The 26,573-nt window shown below is 44.7% G+C and overlaps 2 protein-coding genes across 2 annotated transcripts; one reads left to right on the plus strand and one right to left on the minus strand.

Moving 5' to 3' along the window:
* The first annotated feature begins 6,809 nt into the window (after positions 1–6,809).
* LOC118588298 (T-cell-specific guanine nucleotide triphosphate-binding protein 2-like) lies at positions 6,810–8,156 on the plus strand. Its single transcript, XM_036194545.1, has one exon. The coding sequence runs from the start codon at positions 6,824–6,826 to the stop codon at positions 8,060–8,062; it is 1,239 nt and encodes a 412-aa protein (XP_036050438.1). The 5' UTR covers positions 6,810–6,823; the 3' UTR covers positions 8,063–8,156.
* Positions 8,157–25,273: 17,117 nt separating this feature from the next.
* LOC118590160 (olfactory receptor 2V2) lies at positions 25,274–26,248 on the minus strand. The gene has a single exon (XM_036198039.1). The coding sequence runs from the start codon at positions 26,219–26,221 to the stop codon at positions 25,274–25,276; it is 948 nt and encodes a 315-aa protein (XP_036053932.1). The 5' UTR covers positions 26,222–26,248.
* Positions 26,249–26,573: the final 325 nt, after the last annotated feature.

A 26,573-nucleotide genomic window follows, 5' to 3' on the forward strand; every position in this document is an offset into this window, starting at 1 on the left:
TAGCTGTCTCTGTCTACTCTTGCAAGACTCCCGAAAGTTGCTTGCATCCTTCTCCCATTTCTCAGGTATTATTATATTCCTTCTCTGGTCTTTGATGAGGTTGGAGATTAGCAGTTATAGTTACAACTTAGTATATATACATATATAATATCTTAGATAGGATATATTAAGTATTAGACTCAGGTTCTTTAGGATAGGACACCTTTTGGAATGATCTTTGTAACACGCCACCTACCCATGCCCTAGACTTCCCTGGATTTTACTATGTGTTTTTTGCTTGATATTGTTTGTACTTATTGTAATTCCAACTTATCTAGGTCATTATCCCTCATTACTCCTAGACAATATTTGATAAGCATCTCTTTGTATATAGTCTTGTATTAGGTTAGAGCTTTCTTATTTAGACAAAAGGGGGAGATGTAGTGGGTAGCCATCCCAGCATTGGCCTGGAAGTTCCAACCCCCACTGAGGCTTCGGTAATGGTCACGCCCACAAGGCGGGGCAGAGGAGGAAGCGGAAGACGAAGGATCGGGAAGAGCTCTGTCTCTTGGTTCCTGGACTCTGGACGCTGGAGGTAGACCGAGCAGAGTTCTCCAGAGAACACCGCCGGACTGCGCTATACCCTTGCCAGACCCTGTAACCTACCCCTTCATTTGTAAGTTATCCCACAAAATAAACCTCCCTTTTAACTACGTGGAGTGGCCTTAATAATTTAACCAATACTGGGTCAGCGTTCTGAGCTATAGTACTCAGAGGCTCTCCCTGACAACACTCCCGAGTGCCTCCCAGAAGAACTTGCAGCTTCACAGTTACCCATGACCTTTCCCAGGCTGCCTGTAATACAGACTGCAGCAGGATACAACCCTTGGAGAGTGACTAGATCCTGTGTGTGGCTGTGACCTGCACCATTTCCCACAGGGTCCAGCACAGGCTGTGCAGGTGTGGGAAGTCTCCATCACAGTCATATGAATAGTTCTGAGAAAAGCATGGTTTGTGTTCATTTTCTCCCCTGGTGAGTAGAACTCTCTTGGTAAAGTAAAACAGACACAGAACTAGACCTTGGCCAATGACAGGCAAGAGGGGAGTTGCCTTGAGGACAAGACACTACTAAATGTCACACAGCTCTTCTCTGTCACCCATCTCCACACACCAGTGCACAATGCACTCTCTCCTGGACTTTGCCCTGCTTCATTCCCCTGGCTTCCAGCCAACTTAGCTTCAGAACAGGTAAGTCCACCATCTTGTTTATATACCCAGTCAGGACACCTTGACATTCTGAAACAGGAAACACCATCCTGGCTGATCCATATGCTCTCAGGTCTGACACAGGAGCTGCTGGAGGAGGACTCTGAAGAGTCTCTGCTTTCACTGCCTTGAAGGGCTTGCGGCCTCTATGCAGGTGTGACATGTGACAGCAACATTTCCCATATTCTCCCTCCCACTGAACTCTGGACATCTTTATGATCTTTTGATGAAACATCTTGTTCTCTTGATGAGTTTAACCCCAAAACAAGTTCTGAGTAGTTGGAGACACTGGAGCAATTTCCTTTAGCATGGCAACTCAGTTTTAGGGTGCACATAAAAGAGGACAGAACACATTGGTTTCTAAAACTGTAAACTGTGTGTCCATTTAAGTTGTAAATGAAAATTGGTGGCAATGAGTAGACCAGGGTCCCCAAGGGAAGCCCCTCAGCATGCATCAAATCCTCTATTAAGGAGGATTGTCTTCACTTCACCGACAGAAACATGGAGTCACATTCCAGGGATCAACTTTGGATTCCTTACACACTCTGTGTGTAACTCAAGACTGGTTCTTAGACTTGGTGGTATACCCCTGTAATCCCAGCACTAGAGAGACTGAGACAGGAGTATCATAAATTTGAAGTCAGCCTGGACTACAAAAAAAGACCCTGTCTCAAAAAAAAAAAAAAAAAACCTATTTATTCATGATTCTCTGTTTCTTCACCCACAATCAACAATAATGAATACCACTTATCTAATAGGATTTGAGGACTGTTAAGTGAGATAAGGCATTCAAAGGACCCAACACAGACTCACAGACACAGGACCTTCTTGCTGTGTGATTAAAGTCAAAGAGTGGAGGAGGACCCTAGGAACGGTTTCCTCGGAGACCCTAATAAAACCAGAGAGCCTCACCAAGAGAGCTGAGAGGTGTACAGAGAGCGTCAGAAGGATCTTGTCATGAAACCATCACACAAGTCCTGGGAGGTGGGTAGCATGACTTTCTGGTGCCTGAGGCAGGAAACTGGAGTTCCAGGGGTGTATCGGTGTTACAAGGAGCCGAGCACTGCACACAGGGCATGGTCCTTTGGCCCGTTTCCTTCTGTAGAGGATGAGGAGGCTATAGGGAGCAGGACTGGATTACATCAGGTGCTATCCCAGGAGAGGTGTGAGTGAAACGGGCACCCAAGCTCAAGGAGAGGATGGAAGATGAGAAGTTGCATGGTGAGATGTACCGTGGTCATGAATGTGTCCTAAGCATAAATACCTGGGTCTTCTAGGGAAACCTCCTCCCTCAATGGAAGGACAAGACAGGCCTCCAGATGTTCCATTGTGTGCTCCTAATGGCACAGAAAGTCTATATTAAAAAGCAGGGGAGGCTCTGGATTTTGGAATTGTTTTAATTTACTACATTTAATGTGTGTGTGTGTGTGTGTGTGTGTGTGTGTGTACATACATATGCTGCAGTGTGCATGTAGGGGTGGTTGGAGGACAACACGTGGTTTTAAAACCATGAAAATGGCCAAAGCCATTTTTTTTTCCGAGACAGGGTTTCTCTGTAGCTTTGGAGCCTGTCCTGGACTAGCTCTGTAGCCCAGGCTGGCCTCGAACTCACAGAGATCCACTTGCCTGTGCCTCCCGAGTGCTGGGATTAAAGGCGTGCGCCACCACCGCCCACCTCAAAGCCAATTTTTTAAGGCAAGATTTTACGATGTTATCAGTGTAGCCACGGCTAGCCTTAAACTCACAGTTCTTCTGTTTCAAGTGCCTCCCAAGTACCTAGTGCACTTATCATGTACTTAACCAAAGCTGATGTTTGTTTAAAAACAGCAGAGAAGGTGACTATTTAAATATTCTGTCTTATTAAAACTTCAAGATAACAAAATGCTGCACAGAAAGTGAATGCTTCTACTATCATTTAAAATTTTATTTATTTTTATTTTATGTGTTTAAATGTTTTGCCTGTGCATATGTGTGTGCACCATGTGTATGCCTGGTACCATCAGAAAAGGGCATTGGAGCCTTGGAACTAGAATTACGGACTGTGGGTGCTCTGACGGAGCAGCAGGTGCTCCTAATGGCCGATCCAGCTCCTCAGATCCCTCTACCATTATTTAAATGGTATCAGCTAAAACAAAATTTAAGAATCATTAAAACAGATTAAAACCATATTAGCCTTGCAAAGCAAAACCCACTCGGATTCTGTTATAGAGGCAGAAGTCAATCACTACCATTCTGGGGTTTCCAGAATTTATTTTTGAAAAATCACTTTGGGGGCTGGAGAGATGGCTCAGCAGTTAAGAGCACTGCTTGTTCTTCCAAAGGTCCTGAGTTCAATTCCCAGAAACCACATGGTGGCTCACAACCATCTGTAATGAGATCTGGTGCCCTCTTCTGGCCTGCAGGGATATGTGCAGACAGAACACTATACATAATAAATAAATAAATCTTTAAAAAAAAAAAAGAAAAGAAAAATTCACTTTGGTGAGTTAAGCTTACAAGTAGATATAACTACACTGTCATTTTAGAAAGACATACTTAAATTTCTGAAGCACATTTCATTAGTTTTTGTTTACTGAACTGGAATTTATTACTTTTTCAGAAAATATGGCATATCTTTTAAAATACACATATTTAGTGATTAAATAACCATTCAAGAGATATTAGGTGAAAAAGAAAGAAAGAAAGAAAGAAAGAAAGAAAGAAAGAAAGAAAGAAAGAAAGAAAGAAAGAAAGGAAGGAAGGAAGGAAGGAAGGAAGAAAGAAGGAAAGAAAGAAAGAAGGAAGGAAGGAAGGAAAGAAAGAAAGAAAGAAAGAAGGAAGGAAAGAAGGAAGGAAAGAAAGAAAGGAGAGAGAAAGAAAGAAACCAGTGTCTTCAGGACACTATAGGACTGACTGTGAACTCTGATTGTGAACACATGAGCTCTCAGAGACTATGGCAGCACACACATGCTGCACAGGTCCTGTACAGGTCCAAGCCAGTCGGGCTCCCAGCACTGAGCTGGGGAAGTAGACATGAGCTCCCATCCTCAACCAAGAAGCTCTCTGCAATTAACAAGCACTCGCAAAGGAAAAATTAATTTCTCCAAGGTGTCTCACTGGGTATACAAACTGTTTTCAAGGGCAGACCGCATGTCCTGCAGTAGATGGCCAACACAAAATGAACTGAAAGGTTTATTTTGGGAGTTTTTTGTTCTGTTTGTTTATTGTTTTATCACATATTGCTTTATTTGTGCTTTTTTCTTTTTTAACCTTTCTGGTCTCTTGATTATACATTGTGGTTTATAATTTGAAGTTTCTATGGTATGTGTGTACATTTCTCATTCTCTTTCTTAGTTTCTTTTTGTTTGTTTGTTTGTTTGTACATTTTAAAAAATCCTTGTCTTTTTAATTTACCTGTCTGTTTTCTTAGAGGAGAATCAGAGAAGGAATGGAGCTGGAAAGGTGGGGAGGTGGGAAGATCTGGGAGGAGATGAGGGAGAGGAAACTGTGATCAGGATATAGTATATGAAAATAAGTTTATTTTCAATAAAAATTATTAGGTAAGCATTCTGTGTACTTTCATATAATGAACATAAAAAGAAATGTTACAGGTTGGATATTTCACTCTGCTCATTTACTCTGTAGGTCTTTCATGGGTGGAAAGCTTAGAAAGAAAAACTTTCTTAAGATTCTCATTAGATTCAGATGGTTCAAACCACAAGTAACACTAAGCTCAACTCTGACATTACCTTTAAAAGTTTTACACAGCAAAAGTGCACTAACACATTAGTGTCCTTAAGGCAGGAACGAAGGGTTCATCTAATGGAGAACGTGTCTCCTGCCTCACACAGATCCTTCAGAAACAATGATCAAGAGAAGAAAGACATGCTTTAAACTTTCAGACAAAACAAAATAAAATGAGCATATTAATTTTAGTGTGGCCTATAATCCTGACTAGTCAGGAAACTGAGGCAGGAGGGTGGCAAGTTCAAGACCTGCCTGGACTCCAAAGTGAGTTCACGAGCAGCTTGAGCGAATCAGGAAGACTGCTGCAGAATTTAAAAAGTACAAATCAAGCTACCCTTAGGCTGCAGACAGGGGCCTACCTGATGTAAGCAAGTTGCCTCTTTGCCCATTTCCTTTGCCCAGAACAAAGGAAGGTCATGACTCCAGGCCAGGCCCTTCTGCCTCTCTAGGACTGCTTCTTGGTGAGAAGTGGCCTCACCATGGCCACAACCACTGAAGCAAATCTAAATAAGGTGAGAGAGAGCCCAGATTTTGAATACTGGCTTACACACATGAACTCTGCATACAACTTTTGGAACAAGGAGTGGACCCAGAAGCTGGGGAAGCAGGAGAAGCTGCTCTTCCAAAGACATCCCGCTGAGACAGGCCAAGCTCTGCAAGAGAAGCTGAAGGTCTCATTGCAGTATAGCATGTGCAGTGAAATTACTTAGTGCAATAGTGTGGGAGATGTTTCCTTCTGGGAGGAATTATAAAGCTGTAGCTGTGTAGGTCAGTGGAAAGAGGACGGCAGAGAGAGCGGAGAGATGTGTCTCTAGTAGGTCTTATTACTGTGTCCTTACTGGCCCCTGTGCCTTGCTCCCGCATGTTACGAGTTCCTCATTCATAGCGACAGCCTGTCTGCCAGATACGCGCCTCTGCTGTGCCTAAAGTTAGTGGAACCTACTAGTTAAGACAGCAGATATGACTTGTTGACACTTCCATCGTAAATTTCAGCCCTGAAATGTTCATATGTGAAAGCTATGGGCTTTGCTGCATCGGACTGAAAGCTGACAGGATGCCTGGAAAACTTGTGAATTTTATCCATTTCTCTTTGAGCTCTACAATCGTATTTTTTCAAGCCAAGAGCACACAGAAAACATTTCTTCCACTCTGTGCTTCAACAGAAAATACTTTCTTTAAAAAAAAAAAAAATCTTGAGTAGTTAACTGCTATAAACCAGATCATTAAATTAGGAAATAAAACGAAGATGAACCCTGTCTTAAGGACACTAATGTGTTAGTGTATTTGAGGTTTGCTAATTACTGCAATTTGATCACTGGCCATTGCATACTTGTGTGGAAGTTCCTACTCACAAATATGGGCAGTTTTTAATGGGGCAATTGAAATAACAGAAATTTATTCCCTTCAAGTCATGGAAGCCAGAAATCCAAAATTAGTTCAGAATTATGTGCAGTTGAGCCCATCTGGATGATGCAAAGTATTGACGCCATCTGAAAATTGTCTGTCATGACAGCCAACTCACTTTTGCTGTGTAAATTGTATATTCACAGAATCTGGGGTTATGGTGTGGACATCTTTGGGGTCAGTGTTCCAACACTGCAAGGAGGGCTACCCTCTTCTGAATCGGAGACCCAGAAACCAGCAACATAGAAAATAGGTGTGTCTTCTTCAGGGGTGACACCTAAACTCACCAGGAATATAAATGAGTTGCAGAGACATGAATCAGTCCCTGAGGCTAGGAGTGCCCCCCAGGGGCCACTGCGTCCTGAGGGGTTAGTTTTCATTTTACCACTTCACTTTCCTTACCTGTCTGGTCTTTCTCCTTTCTCACAGATCTTCTACAGTAACAACCATGGATCAGTTCCTCTCAGCCTTCCTGAAGGATCCATCAGTGAAGAATTGCCAACAATTGGCTGTGGAACTCTTGCCTCACTACGCTACATTAATCAGTAAGGCAGGAGGCATGCTCTCTCCAGAAACTCTCAGCTGTATTCAAAAAGCCTTCCAGGAGGGAAAGCTGACAGATTTGGTGGGCCAGATTCAGGAAGTACTAACTGATGCAGAAAATGCTTCCCTGCAGATCGCTGTCATTGGGGAGTCTGGGGCCGGCAAGTCCAGTTTCATAAACGCCCTGCGAGGGCTGAGCCAGGAAGCAGAGGGGTCGGCTGATGTAGGGATTGTGGAGACCACTATGAATAAAACCCCCTATCAACATCCAAAATATCCCCAAGTGATGTTCTGGGACCTGCCTGGGACCGGGACTCCCAATTTCCTCCCAGACACTTATCTAGAAAAAGTGGGATTTGCTAACTATGACTTCTTCATCATCATATCTTCCTCTCGGTTCAGCCTTAATGATGCTATCCTGGCCCAGGAAATCAATAATGTGGGGAAGAAATTCTACTTTGTTCGAACCAAGGTGGACAGTGACTTATATAATGAAGAGAAAACCAAACCCAAAACCTTCAGAAAGGAGAAGGTCCTTCAGCAGATCCGAGACTACTGTCTGGCTAACCTCATTGGCGCTGGAGTGTCTGAACCCCGCATCTTCTTGATCTCCAACTTTGATCTGGCTGACTTTGATTTCCCAAAGCTGGAGGAGACTCTTCTGCAGGAGCTCCCTGGGCACAAGCGCCACAGGTTTGCACTGCTGTTGCCTACTATCTCTGATGCTTCTATCGAGATGAAGAGACGTTTTCTCAAGGAGAAGATCTGGCTGGAGGCCTTGAAGTCAGCAGCTGTTTCTTTCATCCCCTTCATGACCTTCTTGAGTGGCTTCGATTTGCCTCAGCAAGAACAGTGCTTGAAGGAGTACCGAAACTACTTTGGCTTGGATGACAAATCGATTGAAGAGATAGCTAACAACCTCAACAAGTCCGTGGAAGACATCAGGGGCTCCCTCAAGTGCTTGGATTTCTGGTCCCTTGTAAAGGATGACAGCATGGCAGTGAGAGCCGCAAAGTGTGCCGAATCTTTTTGTGCCGTGAAAGGAGGTCCTGAGTCTTCTGTCATCCAGGGTGTCTACTTTCTACGCTTAAGATTCCTTGACACGGTGGCTGATGATGCCAGGCATCTCTTAAAAAAGTTATAAGCAGTAAATATTGCCTAGCTAAACAGTAAATGAATTTAAGGGCTTGTGTGTTTCAAGTTGGGAAGGGGGGAGGGTGTCCTTCCACCAGACTCCCAGGCCAGCTCTTCCCTAAGGTGCACAGATGTCTGTCCTCTAGAGGAAGTCCATTGCTTGCCTTTAGAGGTCACTCCCATGTGGGAATTGTTTTTTGACCCTAGCTTGTTTTCTGTGTTCATTGATTTATCATGCATGATCTCCAGCAGTAACATACCACCTGCTTTCAACTATTCTCTGTGCTAAGAGAGAACCTGTTGCTGATCCATTTATGCAGGAAAACACACACACACACACACACACACACACACACACGACAAAACAAAGCAAAACAAAAATCCAGTTTGTAATAGCAAAATGAGAATTATACATTACCACTTCCAGTTCTTTCCCAGCTATCATCTGAACACTCTTCTCATCAAAATAAAGGATGTTCTAGAAATATAAGAACACTATTAAATGCTTAATAAAACGTTTGCAGTGGGAAAATGCAACATGATCAGGAGGTGGTGACAAGATAAAGTAGTGAAGTGGGAGCTGAAGGGACGCTAGCCCACTCGAAGGGACGCTAGCCCACTCGAAGGGACGCTAGCCCACTGGAAGGGACGCTAGCCCACTCGAAGAGACGCTAGCCCACTCGAGCATGTGGCTCTGGCAGGCCTTGACTCCTTCTGCCTTGCTAAAAACTGTTAGATTACATTCTAAATCTAGCCACCAAAGTCTCTATTCCCTTATTTGGCCACTTCCTCCTCCTGAGGCTGACTACCAAGGTCCAGCTGTTGAAGTATTGAAGTCCAGCAATCAAAAGCCCCCTTTGGCTCACCTAATTAACATGCCCAATCAAAATTAAACACCTCATCCTAACATGAGGTTTCCTGTTTTACCTTTATAAACAGCCATTTGCTTATGTGCGGCATCTGTCCCCAGAGGCAGTCCTTTGTCCCTCTGAGAAAAATACTCTATCCCTTTTCCCCTGTTCCCATCCCCTTCTCCCTCATCCCCTACCTTCTTTACCACCACATTCTAGCCCATTCTAACACAGCTTTTTTTTTTCTTAAAAATTACATTTGAAAGGTCATTTGCTGCTGTTTTTCTGCATGAGTAAGAAAGCGGCCACTTTAACTATTCTTCCCAGTTCAATAAAAGAACTCTCTGTGAAAACAACTGAATGTGTCTAATCTGGGGTCCTGGAGGAAGCCCCCACTGTGTGCAGAGTTGTGTTGGGGTGTCTCCTTCAGGAGAAGACCCAGGAAAGATCATGACATGTAAGAGATTGGGGTGGCGAACACTGGGTGTGTCTGTAGCTAGGAGCCCTGCACACTAATGTAAGAACAGGTATGGCTGATTGCAGAAATCTGATAGAGACTAAGGGATGTGGGAGTCAGGGGATGGAAAGGGTGTGGAGAGGGTCCTGGAGTCACTTCAAAGAAGGCCTTGCTAGGACTTTGTTTTTCCTCAAGGGAGGCAGAAGGCAGGCCGGGTAGAGGAACAGGCTGGTACAGCTGGCATAGTGTCCCCAGAGGAGGGTCCCTGGTGTCTATTGAAGCATGCTTGTGGGGAGACCAGGGTGTCACCTGGGTGGCTCTCTGTATTCATCCCAGATGAGGTCACGGTGGTCGGGAGGTAGTGATGAAAACCAAGTGTCTGCTGGGAGAGTACACACGGAATATGAAGCAGTAGCAATGGCAGCCTAGAGGCTGGGAGGAAGGATTGTGTGGATGACTTCTGTGTGACCTGGAGGGCAGCATCACCCCTACCTGACATGGAGGGGTGTGGAAGGAGCTGAAGTGAGGAGAGGAATCTGAGGTTCAACTGCATTCACAGAGTCGGAAGGAGGTGTTGTGTAGATAGTGTGATAATTGAGGTGGCAGGGAGGGATCCCAGATGATCTAGGATGGGTTGAGTTCCCCAAATGGGTGAGCAGATACAGCAGGATCAGAGTCTGGACACTCCACAGACACCTCAACTCTCAGGTCTCATTGTGGAGAGATTATACTGGACTTACCTACTTTTTGTTTCATTTTCTTAAAAGCTGGTAATTCATTGATTTTTTTTTTTATCTTTCTTTTGCCCTTGAGATGGAGTGTCTTCTCAAATGCCACTGTCTTTCCTTCATGGTTTAAGGCTCATATTGCAAGTTCATTAACAAATCCCATCTTGAGGCTGAAGTTTTGGTGGTAAATGTCACAGACCCTTGACTAGGACCCTTCCTTTCTTTTTCCTTGGCCTGAGACGTGGCCACAGTGTCTCCACTTTGAGGCAACCATCCTGGAGCAACTCCAAACCAAGTGGTGGAGAAGCACATGGCTGTCAAGTGCTCTCCTTCCGGAAGGTGTGAAAGGGTCCGGTTTGGGGCTATTTGTAATGAAACACTTAGAAGAAGACGTGAGGAGGTGTCATCTAAGGGTTTGGGTGTGGGACGCCCGGTTTTCATCTCAGGGTCTCTGACTGGGCATCAGAAGGGTTTTGAAACTTCAGTTAGAAAGGACTGGTGAGACTACCCAGGAAGTAAAGGGCTTTTCCACACAGACTTGTTGGAGACCTGAAATCGAACTCCTGAACCCATGTGAAGGAGGAAAGAGAGAATCAACTCCACAGGGTTGTTCTCTGACATTCATACACATGCTATGGCATAACCACCCTCCTCCACAAAACACATTCACAGACAACAACAACAGCGATAAATACAAAAAGTAAAAAGACCAATTAGATGACAGTGAACCTGTACCTGCTGCAACCTGACAAGTGTAAAGATAAGAATTAGGTTACCAAGCTGAGAGTGGACAGAATTAAAAAAAAAAAAAAGCCAGAGGGGAAGCTTGCTGGAGTGAAGTGAGGAGGTGTGTGGTCCATGTGTCCCCTTGGACTCACATGCAAGAGAGAGAGCTGGTGAGGAGTCATCTCAAGTCCTTCCTGAGGCATTCTGGGCAGGCTAGCTTCAAATGTGATGTGCATATGAGGGAATTGCTATTAGTCTTGTTGGCTCTCTCATACGTGGTACCCAGATTTAAAACGATACGTTTGTGTGTTTATGAGTGTGTGTGTGTGTGTGTGTGTGTGTGTGTGTGTGTGTGTTTATACGTGAGGATGTGTAGGTCATGAAACCAGAAAAGGGATCATGAAATGGGAAGAGATCTTATGGATAGTGGGAAACAGAGATGGTAGTGGAATACACCCAAAACAAATGCAGAAATGCAAACTAGCTGAGGAAAGAGAGGGAACTGGCTGTGGGGAAGGGGTCATGGGGGATGGCAATGGGGAGGAAATGAATGTGCACGAAGATTAATGACATGTATGGAGGGGCTGCAACTCAACCCGTACTTTGTGAGCTAGCCTAGAGAGTTGATAAAAATTAACCTTCCTTGTTTTTAATGCCTCTGCTTCCAACTCACCAGATCCACTAGAGAATGCCGAAAGTGTTCCTGAAATGAAGCACACGAAACCCATTTCAGCTTACCTTCCACCAGCCCCTCCAAGGCCAACACCCAGAGGCCTCTCCCGTTTCCTTAGAAATCATTCCCGCTCCCACACCTACCTACTCTCTGCCAAATGTTAAACACAGGCTGGCCAGCTTCCTTGTACAGCAAGCTCTGAGTAAATAGCCTGTGTTTGCTTTCACTTTTGATGTTGTTTATTTCTACAGGTCAAAAAGGAACCTAGGAACCGAATGAAGGTGAATTACATAATAGCAAAATGCATGGGCCGCAGCTGAAGTCAGCCTGATAGAAATGTATAGCTTTAAATATCTGTATTAACAATACCAGATAGGGTGGACTTGATAAAGAGTCATGATTTTTTTTCCAGAGCTGAGGATCGAACCCGCGGCCTTGTGCTTGCTAGGCAAGCACTCTGCCACTGAGCTAAATCCCCAAACCCTGATTTTTTTTTAAAGATTTGTTTATTTATTATGTGTACAGTGTTCTCCCTGCAAGTAATGCCTGCATGCCAGAAAAGGGCACCAGATCTCATTACACATGGATGTGAGCCACCATGTGGTTGCTAGAAACTGAATTTAGGACCTCTGGAAGAGCAGCCAGTGCTCTTAACCTCTGAGCCATCTCTCCAGCCCAGCCATGATGTTTTATAAGGCCTCAAACCAATAACCTATTCCAACCCCATTAAGAAACTCAAAACAGAAAAGCAAACTCAGGTTAAGAGAAAATGGGGAAATAAAGATCTGAACAGACAGAAATATTGGCAAAAACTAGCCAAAGTTGGTTCTGGGGGAAGGGGGCGCGAATTAATATAATTTACCAATCATTAGCTAAAGTCTAGCTAAACGAATCTAAACAAAGACATACATGACTAAAATTGGAGATGGATGGGGCGGGCATTGCTGGATCTGTAGAAATGAACGAATTCTAAAGCTCTGTGGAAGTCTGTTCAACAAATAAGCCAACATAGATGAAATAGTAAAACTCCTAGAAATATACATTATGAAAGATGAAGACTTAATAGAATCTGAAGAACTATACCAAGTAAACACTCTGAATAAATGCGTTTAAATCTTCTCACAGAGAAGTGCAGTACAGTGTCAGTTCTACACTATATGTTCACTAGCTATAAACAAAAAGGGGCTGGAATGGCGTTTCTATAAGGAAATGATAAATATCTGAGAAACTGGGTATGTTTAAGCAGATTTAGACACAACATACACCTGCATTGAAACATTACATGGTACCCTGTTAATTTTTGTTTTCTTATTTTAGAAGTGCATTGTGAGTATGTGTGGTACATGAAAATGTTTGTGTATTTGGAGGCCTCTTGGGTTGCCCATGGAAGTGAGGGAGCAACTCTTGGGAAGGTTGTTGCCAAGGCATGTCCTGAGCCTCTAAGTCTACTTGTGGGAACTTCATCACTGAATGAGTCTTGAGGAACTCATTCACTACTCCCAGTATCAGACCGACATCCTTGGCATTGGGCCAAGAGTCAGGTCTCCTCCTGCACTTACCAGCAATCACTGCAGGGGGACTTCTGAGGCCCTGCAGAGCCCAAGGCAGTAGTGCTATTGCCATCGCTGGAGCAGGAACCTTCTGCTGGGCCTTCCAGTGTCAACGTGAAGGGTTGGATACTGTCTCCCCGGCAATTCCTAGTTGACCATGATTTGCCCTCTGTACCAGATGGGGGCTCAGCCAAAGTCTCTAAACCTTCCACAGTGAGGGACTCTCAAGACCACAGTCACTGTTCACAGCCAGCAGTAGCTGACCATTGTCTCCTCACATTGCTGTCTTTGTGAATGACAGTGACTGATCACAGTTACTGATTAGCTACAGTCAGTGATAGTTACTGATTGCAAAGATGCTGTTCATTTTATGTGTATAATTCTCAGATGACTACTCACACGGAAATAACCAAATGAACAGGATACAGAGGTTTCTGGGCATGAAGGAGAGCCCAAGAATTGACCTGCCCAGGTCACCTTGTGTATGAGTCTCCAGCTCTATGGGCATCTGATTGCTGCCGCAATGGGTGCTCACTGTCTCAGGATCCCTAGGCAACCATTGGTGGCCACTATTAGTCAGGTGCAGTAGCACCTTCTATCATGAGGACATCCTCAGGTGTACCTTTGACAGCTTCCCCACTCTAGTTCCCTCTTCTTCAGTTTATCCTTGACAGGCTCCTTGCTCTGGCTTTTGATGTCCTCACCACTGCAGCCCATCTGCTCTGCCTACTTGTATTTCAACTACCTTCCAAACTGCCCATTCAAAATGTCCCAACGATGGCTTTGGTAACTGTAGCAAGTCCTGCTTTGCGACAGTTCCATTTGACAGTGGTGTGAAATGATCTTCATCCAGCAGAAATGGAGCTGCGAGTGTTGAATTTGAGTCCTTCTCCAGGTTAACCACACATTGTAAAACCTTCTCAGGATGGTAGACGGTCACAGTGGACCACACCTCTCGGCCAGCCTAGCAGCACACGGTTGTTTGTACTGTTACCAGCAATTTTTTTTTTTTTTGGTATAAAGATAATTAACATATTGCATGAGGTAGCATACATGTTACTGTATACCAGGCTCTCTGTAAGACAACTTCATCCCAACTGCAATCAAATATATGCTAGCAAGTTAAGTAGGTTTGGCTTAGCTCTGCTATTCCATAGACTAGACAGATGACATTGATTTTTACATTATTTCCATCTTACTAAGGACATACCCACGAGGAGTTGAGAAGCATTCATATTAATTAGCAATGATAGGGACACAGATATCTAAAGAAAATGGCGGAAGGAAGGAGATTAATTGAGCTCACAATTTGAGAGAAGCCAGAGGAGCTTGGGCAGAGAGGCTTAGTCCCTGGTTGCAAAAGTGCCTCTCAGACACTGTTAACATTGTGGTGGACCAGAAAATAGAATGAGTGGGAACAGAGCCAGGAGCTGGCCTATAACTTTCAAAGGGCCACCCCTGGCGACTTCCTTCTACCAGCTAGGACCCACCTCTTAAAGGCCCCACAGCCTCCTGAAACAACAACAGCTAGGGAACAAGCAACTCAAAGCAAGAGACAGTGGGGAGCATGTGTCTGTGTTCAGCCATGACAACAATAAACAGGACTGGGAGTTGAGCTGAGCAGGAGAGTGTGCTCAGCATGAGGAAGGCCCTGCGTCCACTGTGCAACATCAATCCAACAGACAGAAACTACAAATTCCATTGAAATGAACAAAGTCAGCTAACCTGTAGCGAACACATTTTTCCCCACTCTTGCAGCATTAGACATTGAACCCTGGGTCTCAGACATGCTGAGAAAATGCTTCTGCCATCACCTCAAGTTAACAGACGGGGGCACGGATGAATAGAGGGGTCTGTGAAACCTCTCAGGACCAATAGAATGATCTGGACTTTACTCTTCTCTTTTTACCTAATGCTGGATCTATGTTTCAAGGTTTGTGGGAGTCCAGCTACTGCCTTTTGAAGGGTTCTTAGGTGGAGGAGAGAGGGATAAGAAAATATCAGATAGAAAGAGAGATCTAGGTGACAAGAAGAAAGACAGAAACACAGGATAGCTTTGGGAAGGCCTGGGTCAATACCCAACAGCAGCTTTGTTTATTCAAAAGGGCTTTTTATAATAGTGCCAGGGGTGGGGGTGGGGGACAAAAGACCTCCCCCTTGCAAGATCAAAGCACACCTTACAGCCAAGTGTAGACCCTTCCAAATACCTAGTAACCACAACCATGGTCAAATCATCCTGTTTCACAGGCCTGCTGGGTAAAGCAAGCTCAGATTCTCCAACCCTGAGTAATTTCTCAGTAGGAAGCCTCTGTGGGCTCCCACAGGTACCCCTTCTTAATGATATAAATCTCAAATGAGGGTACAGAGATTAACTCCATGCAGCTCTGAATCAGCTTTTCCACAAAGAGCTTGCAAGTATCTGGAATTACCGCAGCAATGCTCCTGCTCCCTTTGGCTGCCACAGCTCCCAGTCAAGGAGTAGAGGATGATAAAGGTAGACGGCCTCTCTGAATGGGTCTAAGATGACTGCAAAAGTCTTAGGTGCATCAAGCCCTTTCTTAAAATCAATGAACTCCAGATGCAACCGCATCAGATAAATCGGTAAACTCCTAATGCAACCACATGAAATCTAAAGACTCCTTAGCATCACCATTAACATTAACAGGTTAATGTCATAATTCTAACAAAAATATCACTATACATAATTACAATTCTCTCAAACTTACACCCAAAAGCAAACTCTCAATAGAACTATTTACACTTCACAAACTTTAGCAAACATTCAAAAGCAATCTCTTAATATAACTTTTTTCATTTCTTGCTAACAAAACATAAGGTACATTAACACAAGTTAACATTAATCCACTCAAGGAACAAGAAAATATTTTTTTTAAATTAGAGAGACTGAGGATATTAACCCCCCACTTTAAAATAATTTTTGTCTTTTTTTTTTTTTTTTTTTTCAGAGCTGAGGACCGAACCCAGGGCTTTGTGCTTGCTAGGCAAACGCTCTACCACTGAGCTAAATCCCCAACCCCTAAAGTAATTTTTAAAGCTTCATCTTGAGCCTGGGTAGAAAAAAAAAGAACAACAAATTTCTCCACAAAAACAGGTCCATTTTCCTACACAAAACAGTTCCATTTCTACACAAAACAGTTCCATTTCTTCACAAAATTCGTAAGTCACCACAGTTAACAAAATAAATATGCATACACAAACAATTCATAAGTCATCACAGTGAATAAAGTCCATATGCATAAGTGAATTCAAAATTGTCCCATTTCTGCAGTCTGACTTCTGAACACAACAATTCAGTTCAAACAAGAGTTGCTGAAACTTCGTTCTCAGCTACAGAGACACTTTCAGCTAGCCTTTCCCTAGGCAAAAACTGCTCCAGGGAAAAACCTGTTATTGGCTGAGGAAGACCTGTTTGTACAGCCAGCTTGAACTAATAACAGCAAACAAACTGCGCAGCTTTTGCTGCTGGCTCCGTTCAGCTTCCATAGTCCGGGTCTGTCTGTGCCTACTCTAACAGGCACATCTGCCCAGGAACCATGTGTCTTGCAGCTAAAGGGCTTTCTCACACCTTGCGTTGCACGGCTGAATGCCGCCCCACTGCTATGACCTACAGCTTTCAAGCAGCACCTCAATCCTGGAGGAACCCAGCCTTGGCCAGTCAAGGCCACTGCACTCCGGCTCTGCTACCTGCCCGGGGTCCTCTGTTCACTTCTCTGCTTCCACAGCCGAATGCTGTCCCTAGGGCAACTCCATGGCTCAGCCACATCCTTCTGCTGGGAGCTCCTGCTGTCCTGGGCTTCTAGCGTGTCTCCACCTTTCAGCCTGATGCACAGCTCTGTCTCACCTCAGCAGTTCCGGTCCTGCCTTTCCATGTAGGTGCACATCTCAATGGCTCGTCAGGCTGCTGCCTCTGCTCCAGTGCTGATGCTGCTTTTTTGCCTGGGGGCAGCAGACTTGTGTCTGCAGGATTTCCACTGCTCACTGCTGTCGCCTCTCCCATGATGTCTCTGCTGGACTCTGGCCACCAGGGACTGCAGCTGCTGGGGTCCAAAGTCTCTGCTGCACTCCATGCTGCTGCTGCTACCTGTCTTTCGCCTCTCTTGTGGTGGCTACTCGGCTTGTCAAGGTTGCACAGCCTCAAGCCATGTCTTCTGGCTGGCTGACTGCATTCTCCTCACCCGGGCTCAGCCATGGCAGAAAGTGTGCAGAACCCCGCTGTTTGTGCTGGCTCTTGCAGTCTGTTGATGAACTTGAAGATACCCCATGGGTCTCAGTTGCCAATGCCTGGCTGCTGCTGCTGCTGCTTATGGTGGGGGCTTCTGAAGCTGGCAGTCTCTGAAGCGGTTTTTTGTTCGCGGACTGCCAGGTTCTCAGGGTCTGCTCTGTCCTGGATGCTGCTTTCTGTGTCCCAGGTCCCGTCCATGCTGGGGTGGGGTGGGGTGGAGATGGGAGACACAACTACCCTACCCTAAGTTAAACCTTCACCAAAACTTTTTTTTAACACCTTTAGAGAGATACTTCCTGCAGCCTAACCACTCTGCTTTATATTTACCACCTTACTCCTGAGGAATAGAACAATCCCTGCCTCCTTTAATTCATTACCCGGCATGCACCCTGTTCTGTGTGTTCCTTCTCTTTATCCTCCATTCAGGGCACCATCTGTGGGAGTCCGGCTCCCAACTTTTGTTTTGTTTTGTTTGTTTTTCGAAACAGGGTTTCTCTGTGTAGCTTTGCACCTTTCCTGGAACTCACTCTGTAGCCCAGGCTGGCCTCGAACTCACAGAGATCTGCCTGGCCCTGCCTCCAGATTGCGGGGATTAAAGGTGTGCGCCCCCACCGCCAGGTCAGCTCCCAACTTTTGAAGGGTTCTTAGGAGGAGAGAGGAATTCAGAAATGATAGATAGAAAGAGAGACCTAGACGATGAGAAGAAAAATAGAAACACAGGATAGCTTCAGGAAGGCCTGGGTCAATACCCAACAGCAGCTTTGTTTATTCAAAAGGGCTTTTTATAATATGCCAAGGGGAGAGGCAAAAGACCTCCCCCATGCAAGATCAAAGCACACCGTGCAGCCAAGTGTAGGCCCCTCAAAACACCTGATAACCACGACTGTGGTCAAATCATCCTGTTATGCAGCTCTGCTGGGTAAAGCAAGCCCTGATTCTCTGACCCTGAGTAATTTTCAGTAGGAAGCCTCTGTGGGCTCCCAAAAAGGCTACTTTTAAATCTCTATGAAAATGTTTCTGGCTGTTTTATTGATAACAAAAGCTCATATTTCAGCAATGACAGTGAAGAAAACATAAGCAGAACAATGTCTATTATCACCTCTTAAAACAAAAGTTAATCTGGGCATGGTGGTGCATGCCTGCAAATCCAAGATTTGAACCGAACAAACAGGAAGAGCAGGTATTCAGGGTCATCCTGGTGACATAGTGACAACAGGGCTGCATGAGACACTGCCCCCCACCCTCCCACACACACAAAGAAAAGTCAAACCCAAATCAACCAACCCCAAATACAAAAATACACAACTTAAAGCTAAGAAAATCAAAAGGAAAACAAGCTCAAAGCCTGATCCCTTAGTTTCTGTCCTGGCTGGACTCTTGGCTCTCTGCTGCCCTCATGTGGCTATATGCTTTCTTAGCAGGTAAGGCTAATGAGAGCCCCTGAATTCTTACACACTTCTACACTCTCTCCCTTGAAATACCAGTGGCCTTGTCCTAGGTAAAGTTCCATGCACAAGCCTTCCTCACCCATGGGGCAACACCACTCTACTTCCCACCACAGTTAATGACAGGTCTGTCTGGTTGCAGATTACCCCACTAGGGTTGCTCTCAAGGGCTAGCCTTCTCTCATTCATTCATTCCATCATCTGACCCTTCTAAAACACACCCATTCCTGACCCCTTTTATGCCTGCCACTTCCTCCCTGACATTAGCACTTGTATTGCTACTCTGCATGATGGCAACGTTCCCTAACTGGTCTCAGCTTCTAAATAAAAGGTATTTCGTTATGTTATGCATATGCAGCACCTTGGGAATCGCTTGTTTCTTTGACTTTTCCATCATTGCACAACCTGTGCCATACCCCAGGCTACTGACAGTCAGTCCATCTTTGTAAAAATAGAAGCTTCAGCAGGAAAGGCTTTCAGCAGCAGGCCCCCAGCCCCCACACCCGCCAGACCTCCTTCCTTCTGTTCCCCCATAATTCCCTCATGTCCAGTCTCAATGTCCACCTCATGTTATCCCAACATTGCAAGCCAACACCAGGTTCAAGGCCTTGACTGTCCAGTGCTACATCCCCACAGAGGGCTTCTCCCAGACTTGTCCTGCCTTGCTAACTTATCTCCCCCTCACCCGCTGAACCCTCCCCTCACAGCCTGTTTAAAATGAATTGCTCTTTCACTGAGTCGCTTTGCTGCCTTGTGTGGCCAACAGCAAGCAGTAGCAGTGCACAGTGTGTTTTATCTGTGTGTGTTTTGCTGACTTACGTTTACTGGTGCCTCTTTTGCAAACTGTAGTCATCCCAGGCTCTTAAAAGCAATGGCTCTATTATGTTCTCAGCAAATACTCTTGGGATGAGCAATATTGATATTATACAAAACAGCCTTGTGAAGATTTTGTCTCAGCTCACGTGTCTCCACTGTATCTGTTGGGTGTGTAGGTGGTGGCTTCGTTTCCCTTCCTTTGAATGAGACTATGGGAGAAGCCACTTCATCTCCCACTGTTCTCTGGAGAACAACTGCTCTCTGTCCCACATCAGCACTTTTTCTTGAGCCCCACTTTACCTCTCTCAGTTTGTGCCGTGCCTTCCTAAGGCACACAATTCTTCAACTGGGGGACTCAGTGACGGCCTCACAAGCAGAGAGAAAGAAGGTAGGGAAATGTTAATGAGACAGTAAGCAAAGACAAGGGGAGAATTAGGTCAAAGCGGAGGGCTTGAAGAAAGAATGGAAAATTACTCACGTCCCCCTACCCCCAACATCAGTAGAAGAAAGTACTCAGCACCCTGGAGACAGACAGACAGACAATAGGAGGAAGAGTGTGCTGATGCCGAACTAGAAACTGGAAATCGGACCAACAGCTGGTACAGGAACTGTGAAGTTGGGATGGCATGACGGGAAAATGGCTGTCATCCTTCTTTTGTTGGGTATCCTGAAGAAAGACTCAGCAAAACACCCTGTAGAGGGAGTTCTAGTGTTAAAATAATCTCCTGTCCTTTTCCTGTGCTTGCTCTTACTAGGTGAGAGGGGACAGGAAATAGCTGCCCCATCTGATCCAATCTCTGTCCACCAACCTCTCATCTAGGGATGCTCATGTCACCCTGGAAACTCTCTACTTCAAACTGTGTTAAAGAGACAAAAGCCTCACAATGAAGAAAGTAGGAATTCCCAAGGTGATGTATATGCAAAATGTCACAATGTTATCACTGCACATTAAAATGCCATACTGTACCATGTAACATATCAGTTAGGAAAAGGGCAGTGAGAGAAAGGACACACTGTCGAGAAGACAGCAGTGTGGAAATGGGTCAGCCTGGCTTCTGCACGTCTACCCACTGAGTCCTGCCACCTGCTCGAACGTACTGCTCTATCGTACTGCTCTCTCACCTGAGCTACAGAACTCTCACTGTCCATGCCAATGCTTAACAGAGAGTAATTGAGGAGGGCGAAGCCATGGCTCTCACGAAGCCGTAAATGCCGGCCCTGAAACTGGAGCTCCCACGCTAATGACGAAAGAGACCCAAAGGAAAAGCCAGGACCAATGGGGACAGAGTAAGGAAACTGGTCAGGAAGGCCTCAGGGACCAACCAGAACAAGAATACAAGAGTTTGAAGGAAAGTTTCTTCATATTATATCTGACTCCCCTCCCCCATTTCAGCACATTCTCAGGAAGGCATTTAAGAGCATCTCCAACTGTGGCTTTCCCCTTTGAGCCCACACTGCATGGCAGTCCACACCTTTGCCTGACCTCACATCTTTGAGTTGTGAGTGACATGCAGAGATCAAATATAGGTAGTAGCTACACATGGGGACTGAGGAAGGAGGACCATAAATTTCCAGCAAGCCTGGCCTACATAGCAAGTTCCTGGACAGCTTGAAACACCAACAAAAATCAAACTAAGCAAACAAAGCACCATTCTGAACACTACCCTGGCCCAGGGTATTTATAACCCAGTGGGAAGGAATATATTGCTTCCATATCCACAAATGTCTGATGGAACGTGGGACCTGGGACTCACTCTTTGGGGTCAGGTGTGCTTCGTCATTTATAGTGCACAGTACCAGAGTCTACATTCCCTGTGCCCAATATTGCCCTCTAGCCATGGTCCATTGTTTTCACAATAAAAGTGTCCCAGATTTGACAATAAACTTTATGGTCAAAGTTTTAAATTTTTTTGACATTATGTGTCGCACATGTCAGTCCATCTTCTCACTGGCCTATCCTGGATGAGAAGAGTCATGTCGGACCCCTTGACCTCGGCTTCCCAAGAACAGAGGTTCCTCCAGGCTTATGGGAGGACAGGACCATGGGACAAATGTGAATGTGACAGAGTCAACATCTGCTCTCATGGAATTTCCAGCTTAGTTTTAGTAGAGCACAACAATTACACACAGTTTTCTGCCTATGTGAAAACGTCACAACAAAATCTATTTTTACAATGCACATGTGCTTATAAAAAACAAAATAACTGGTATAATGACTTCATAGCTAGTATCAATGTGCCTGATTGCAAACTTAGAAAGTTACAAAGAAGAAATAACATAGAGAAGAAGAATACACATCAGAGCATAGGAAAACTGAAGAGTCAGGAACAAGTTGGCACACTTGTTCCATTTTTGCACACACTTAACATATTTAGGGATTGGGGAGATGGCTCAGCTTAAGGGCACTGTCTGCTCTTCTGGAAGACCTGGGCTCAGTTACCAGCATCCACATGGCAGCTCACAACAGCCCAGAGGATCTGACACCTTTCCTAGGCACAGACCTACATTCAGGCAAAACACCCAAACACATAAAAAGATAATAATTATTATTCTATAATAAATAAAGTACACTCAGAATCTCCCATGTGATCAGGTAAATCTGTTGCCTAGAAGCTGTAGTGCAAAGACTCTGTGTGTGTGTTGTGATCTACTAAGGCTAAGCTGGACGTTTCATGAGAGCAGGGGTGCATCTCTCCCCTGTTCCCTCTTCCTGTTAGTCTCCATCTTCTTTCCAAATCACCCCAACCCACTTTTTGAAAATCTGCATTTTGCAGTCAGAAGAAAACATGATGCTCATCTTTCTGAGTCTGTATTTTATTTTATAAGAAGCATTGTCCAGTTAATTGAATTGTGTGTCTGAAAAAAATAGAAGTCTCTTGTGAGCCCAAACTCCCTTCATGTCTGGGGGCCAGTAGCTGATGAGTAGATATCTGTCAATTGAAAACCTAGTCTGGAATTAAGTGTATTAGCTCATGGTGGATCTTTGCATAGCATATCCAGGTCCTGGGTTTATAGCTCATGGTGGATCTTAGTGTAGCATGTCTAGGTCCTGGGTTCAGTATCGTTAGTGCAAACAAGGTAACACAAACTGGCCTTTGCCCAGGCAATGCAGTGGACACAGTATGCAGCCCAAAGCAGCAGATAAAACAGGAACACCCCAAATCACTATAGTGACTCAGATAAAGGTTAGATAAATGCTCTATAATACTGTTTTAAAGAATTTATGTATTTATTTTTAAACAGACAAATATCTCAGGCTGTGCTGATCTTCCAATTCTCCTGCCTCCACCTCTCAAGGGCTGGGATTGGGATTACAGGCATGCACCACTCTCTCCAGGGCTTTGTATACAGCAGGCAGGTACTTTATCAACTGATGAACTGAGCTACATCCTCAGCCCAACTGACCTTTATTTTTATTTTTTATTTTTAGCTCATATATCGTAGCTTGGCCATGAACTTGTCTTGTGACTGAGGATGATACTAAATTTTTGAATATCCTATCCTACCTCCACTTCATGAGCCAAGGAAGGATAGACATTTGTCACCATACCCAGTTTATTTTTCAAAATTTAAAGTTTTTATTTATTGATAGAGTCTTGATTATTCCTAGAATCAAACAACTCTCTTGCTTCAGTCTCCAATGATGTGAGACTCCAAATCTGTACTACCACAGCCAGCTAACACTTGCTAGAGTAAATTCATGTCTTCCTGGAAGAGGGATGAGTCAACTCTACAGGCTCAGCGCTTACAGATGAATGGTTCTGGAGGATACATAGCATGTGTGGTTTGGTATATTCAAACTGCTAGAGAGATGTAAGTATGCATGGGTTTACTCTATGGTTTGGTATATTCAAACTGCTAGAGAGATGTAAGTATGCATGGGTTTACTCTATGGTTTGGTATATTCAAACTGCTAGAGAGATGTAAGTGTGCATGGGTTTACTCTATGGTTTGGTATATTCAAACTGCTAGAGAGATGTACGTGTGCATGGGTTTACTCTATGGTTTGGTATATTCAAACTGCTAGAGAGATGTAAGTGTGTATGGGTTTACTCGGGGACTCTTCCTGGAAGAAGAGGATCTAATTAAACTTTGGCAAGGCAGATGGTTGGAGTAGAATAAGGGGGGAAGCCAGAAGGACATTCAGTGCTATAAATTAGTTCACTGCATTGGGCACTAGCTAGGAGGTGTCAGTAAGAAGCCGATGGCAGAAGCTGTGCACACTCACACAGTGGAAATTCTGGTGGAAGTTGTGCACACTCACACAGTGGAAATTCTGACAGTTATCTGGGTAAGGAAAGTAGCTTCTATTTTCACAAATCCTTGGAGACTTCCCTTGGCAATTAGGACTCTCAGGGAAGGAAGCCCCTACAAAGTTCAGTGAAACAACCAGGTTCACTACATAATGTTTATTTTGAGAAGTTAGCTCAGTGGGCTGTCTAATACCATGTTTTCTTGGCAGCTCCATCTGTCTCTCTGTCTGTCTCTCTATCTCTGTCCCCCTTGTCAGTGCTAGGACTAAATTTAGCACCTCTACGCATCCTAAGCATACACTCTTCCAATGAGCTACATCTTACCCATCTAACTTTTTTAAAATTTTACTTATTAATGCCACGTTCTCTATAACCAAAGCCTGGGACTGAGCAAGCACCTTCCTGAGACTTAGCAAAACTTCCAGAACTCAATTCAGGTGCCCCACTCTGCTCTCTACTTTCCATAAGATAATCAGATTTCCAGGAAAAGATGGTTTTATTGCAAACGTGGACAGACAACTGCTGCCCAGCTGGGCACGATGGAAGTGAGTCCTGTTGATAGTTGAAATGCAAATGACATCGAATAAAAGTTTGAATTCTGCTATGTGTTATTGGAGGGGAAACAGGCTAGTCTAAACAGTCAAAAGTATGGGGCAGGAGACCTCGAGTACCCAGATGGTTGAGGTCACCTTGAGCATCATATTGAGATTCAGCCTCAAGCAAAAGAAAAATAACAAGAACAAATAAGAACCAGAGTGAAAGATGGTGGCATGTTTTTTGCTATATGACTGTACGCATCCATCACTCCCATGTATACCTGCTATGCCCCATATACAGAATATGAAAACAAATCCATCTTTACCCTGTTGCTCCTGAGTAACAAAATGTTCTGTTTTTATTCCTTGAAGCAGTCTTCCTAAGGTTCCACAGTATAAAGATGAGGTGTCTCTAAAAAGAACTCCAGAGACTTGTTTTTGGCCATCTAGAAGATTTTTCATTTATGCCACTCATAGGAAGCTTTATTATATACATAACAGGCAAGTGATAGCTTTGTAAACAAATAAGGTACATGGCACATTATGTAAATTAGAGAAAAATGATCACATGTGTCTCAGTGCCTGGAACCTAAGAAACTCTGAATGGAAGGTGAACATTAGTGAGAAGCATTACATCTTCTGGTAAGGAAAACATTCTAACTTTAAATGATACATGATACAGTCTCAATGCCCTGGTACTGCAGTGCTTGCATTAACGAAGGCTTCCGTCCTCTATAATATATTCAGAAACAATTCTGCAAAAGAAGGAGGGGAAAACCCATTTATCACAAGAGATACAGTTAGCACTGGTTTAGGGTTCATAAAGTCCTTGCCAAGATAGCAGTTGCCACGCACCTCTCTGTTAATGATTAGAGTCTCACAGAGAGGGCATTATTTACTGGTCCCCACACAGCTACAATGTGACAGAGTCCAGTTCCAGAGTTCAGTGCTGGCTGCCAATCCTGCAGCGGTCCAGCCCTTTCTGGAGTGCTCCAATCACATCCCGATTCCTCAAGCTATAAATGAGGGGGTTGAGCATAGGAGTAAGGACCGTATAGAAGATAGACACCACCTTGTCCTGGCTTGGGGTCCGGTATTGCCTCGGCCTTAGGTAGATGAACATGGCTGCCCCATAGAAGAAGGAGACAGCGGTCAGGTGGGAGGAACAGGTGGCCAGAGCCTTTTTTCGGGATTGAGCAGAGTGCATACGGAGCACAGTTCCTAGGATGCGAGCGTAGGAGGCTACGATGATGGAGAAAGGGAAGAGCAGCATGAAGACACAGCAAACAAATACTACCTTCTCAAATAGCGATGTGTCCACACAGGCCAGCTTCAGCAAGGAAAGCATCTCACAGAAGAAGTGGTCCACCTCCCTCAGGCTACAATAAGGGAAGGTCATCACCACCACCATCTGCACCAGGCCATCTACTATTCCAAAGGCCCAAGAGCTCCCAACAATCTGAAGACACACCTTCTGATTCATGAGGACAGGATAATGAAGTGGGTGGCTAATAGCCACATAGCGATCATAAGCCATGAGTCCCAGCAAGAGCCCCTCAGACCCCACAAGGCAGACAAAGAGGCCAATTTGTACGCTACAACCCACAAAGGAGATGGACTTCCGACCAGACAGAAAGTTGGCTGCCATCTTTGGCACATTGGTGCAGACCAACATGAGGTCCATGAGGGAGAGCTGACTGAGGAAGAAGTACATGGGAGTGTGAAGTCTGGGGTCAGTGTAGATGAGGAGGATGAGGAGAACATTCCCACAGAGCGCCACTGTGAAGACTAGCATGACTATAGAGAAAAGAAGGAGATCAGTTGGGCTGTGGGAGAAGATGCCCAGGAGGATAAAGTCATCTGTGGATGAGTGGTTCAGCCATATCATCATGCCCAATTGCTGTCCCGGATCATCTGAAAACATGGACGAAGACGTTAATAGACACCTCTCTCCTTCCCCACCTCTGGTTTTTCCCTCTATCCTACACATGCATGTGTGCATTCTCTCTCTCTCTCTCTCTCTCTCTCTCTCTCTCTCTCTCTCTCTCTCTCTCTCACACACACACACACACACACACACACACACACACACACACACACACACATCTTCTCTCCCTCCCCCACTCTTTGTCTCTGTACTAAACATTCTACCAGGGGTCTCATGCATGCTAGGTAAACATTCTCCTAGTGAGTTACATTCTCAAAATGGAGAGGCCCTTACAAGGGAGCCAGCAATATTATCT

This window comes from Onychomys torridus, chromosome 8 (genome assembly GCF_903995425.1).
Source record: "Onychomys torridus chromosome 8, mOncTor1.1, whole genome shotgun sequence".
In the NCBI taxonomy this organism is placed as follows: Eukaryota; Metazoa; Chordata; class Mammalia; order Rodentia; family Cricetidae; genus Onychomys; species Onychomys torridus.